Source organism: Eimeria mitis, genomic scaffold, assembly GCF_000499745.2.
Source record: "Eimeria mitis Houghton genomic scaffold, Emh_scaff814, whole genome shotgun sequence".
NCBI lineage: Eukaryota > Apicomplexa > Conoidasida > Eucoccidiorida > Eimeriidae > Eimeria > Eimeria mitis.
In genome coordinates, this window is record NW_013575987.1 from 824 (window position 1) to 3268 (window position 2445).

The window sequence follows — 2445 nt, forward strand, 5'->3', positions numbered from 1 at the left end:
CACAGCAAGGTGGTTCTTTTGTGTTGCAGGTTGACCGATTAAGGGTTAATTTATGTTTATTTTATTCCGTTTTTCTTCTCATCATAAATATTTTACTTATTTTTATCATATTTTTTGAATAAAATTCAAAAATCACGCATTTTTACTCTGCTTTCCACCCATTGCAGCTCTGAGGCCTCCCGGGCGGCCCATCGCCGCTGCGCTTCATCTTTCGTGCTGATCTCTGCTTTTTCTCGTTTTGTTTTCGCGGATTCTGTTTCTTCTGTTGCTTCTGCAGCAGCAACAAGCCCTTCGAGCTCACTTGCTGCTGCTGCTTCAGTTGCAGCAGCAGCTGCTGCGGCAGCAACAGCCGCAGCAGCAGCAGCAGCACGCACAGCGTACAACGACTCCCTTCATTGTTTGACTCTCCAGCAGCAGCATCAGCATCAGCAACAGCAATAGCAGCAACAGCAGCAGCTGTAGCAGCAGCAACAGCGTAAGAGGCAACGGAAGCAGCAGCAACATCAGCAGCAGCAGCAGCAGCAGCAGCAGCAGCAGCAGCAGCAGCAGCGTTTCTCCTCCCATGACCCCATGCAGCCACTCAGTAGTATGAAGAACCGCTTATTTAACCTAAGCCGTTACTACACACCCAACAATACGGCATCAAAGAACAACAACAACACAGAGCAGGTGCTGCAGCAGCAGCAGCAGCAGCAGCAGCAGCAGCAGCAGCAACAGCTGCAGCAGCAGCAACAGCAGCTTCAACAGCAACAGCAGCAGCTGCAACAGCAACAACTGCAGCAGCTGCAGCAGGCACAGGGGGCCCCTCCAGCTGCAGCTGGTCTCCCAGGGGCCCCCCAACCCAATACAAACACAGAACAAGGGGGGGCCCCCGGGGCCCCCGGGGGGCCCCCCGCTCCCCAGCAGGGTACAGTACAGGGTACAGCAGCTCCGTACCCTATGCAGGCTGACAAGAGGATGGATGAGGCTACAAACGCAGCAGAGAGGGGCCCCCAGGGGGCCCCCCCCCAGGGGGGAGATGTGTGTGGTTGCTGCTCTGGCGGTATAGATAATAATAATAATAATAATGAGCATCATCATCAGCAGCAGCAGCAGCAGCAGCAGCAACAGCAGCAGCAGCAGCAGCAGCAGCCGCAGCAGCAGCAGGAGGAGACGCAGACAAAACCACATTTTTTCTCGCTTTGTACGAAATGTGCAAATGATGGAAAGGTATATATTCTTGCTGCTGCTGCTGCTGCTGCTGCTGTTGTTGCTGCTGCTGTTGCTGTTGGTGCTGCTGCTGGTGGTGTTGCTGTTGCTGCTGCTGGCGGTGTTGTTGCTGCTGCTGGTGCTGCTGCTCTTGCTGCTGCTGTTGTTGCTGCTGTTGCTGCTGCTGGTGTTGCTGTTTTTACTGCTTCTGTTGTTGCTGCTGCTGCTTATCCTCTTTTCCTTGTTATATATGTATAGTTGCTGCTGTTGCTGCTACTGCTGCTGCTGCTGCTGCTGCTGCTGCTGCTGCTATTGCTATTGCTGCTGCTGCTGCTGCTGCCCCCCTGCACCCGCATTTCTTTCTTTTTTTTTAATTTACAAACACAAACAAACATTAAAACAAATAAATTATTTATATATATATATATATATATATATTTATTTATTTATTTATTTATTTATTTATTTATTTATTTATTTATAGGGAGAAACAAAGGGCGTAAAGGTATCAGCTGGTGGTTTCATCACCCGCAGCGAGAGTTATATAAATGCATGCGCAGCAGCAAGATGGGGCCCCACAGCAGCAGCAGCAGCAGAACAGCAGCAAATAGAAAAAGAAACAAACAATAACACAAAACGAACAGTCTTTGATAGATCGAAATTTGTACAAGAAATACAACTTGATGGTAAACTGCTGCTGCTGCTGCTGCTGCTGTTGCTGCTGCTGCTGCTGCTGTTGCTGTTGGTGCTGCTGTTGCTGCTGTTGGTGCTGGTGCCGCTGTTGGTGCTGCTGTTGGTGCTGCTGTTGATACTGTTGTTTCTGTTGTTGCTGCTAATACTGTTGCTGTTGCTGCTGCTGCTGCTGCTGCTGTTGCTGCTGTTGTTGTAGCTGCTGTTGCTGTTGCTGCTGTTGCTGCTGCTGCTGTTTGCTGCGATGCTGCTGTGGCAGCTCAATCTATTTGTTTAATCATTTGTCTTTATTTATTTATATATTCATTTATTTATATATATATTTGTATATGTTTATTTATTTATTTATATTTATTTATATTTATTTTTTTATTTGTTTATATATACGGCTGATGTAAGCATAAACGGCAGAGCCTAAGGAAGGGTTCTTTATATAAATATACAAAATAGATAGATATAAATACATAGTTTTGTTTGTATTTTTTTCTATATTAATATTTATTTATTTATATTTATTTATTTATATTTATTTATATTTATTTATATTTATTTATTTTTTTTTTTATT

General features: G+C 45.5%; 1 protein-coding gene across 1 annotated transcript; it reads left to right on the top strand.

Moving 5' to 3' along the window:
* Positions 1-570: 570 nt before the first annotated feature.
* EMH_0022890 (uncharacterized protein) lies at positions 571-1446 on the top strand (the record flags this gene model as incomplete). The annotated part of the gene is made up of 1 exon (XM_013502037.1): positions 571-1446. The coding sequence occupies one exon, from the start codon at positions 571-573 to the stop codon at positions 1444-1446; it is 876 nt and encodes a 291-aa protein (XP_013357491.1).
* Between the last annotated feature and the right edge of the window lie 999 nt (positions 1447-2445).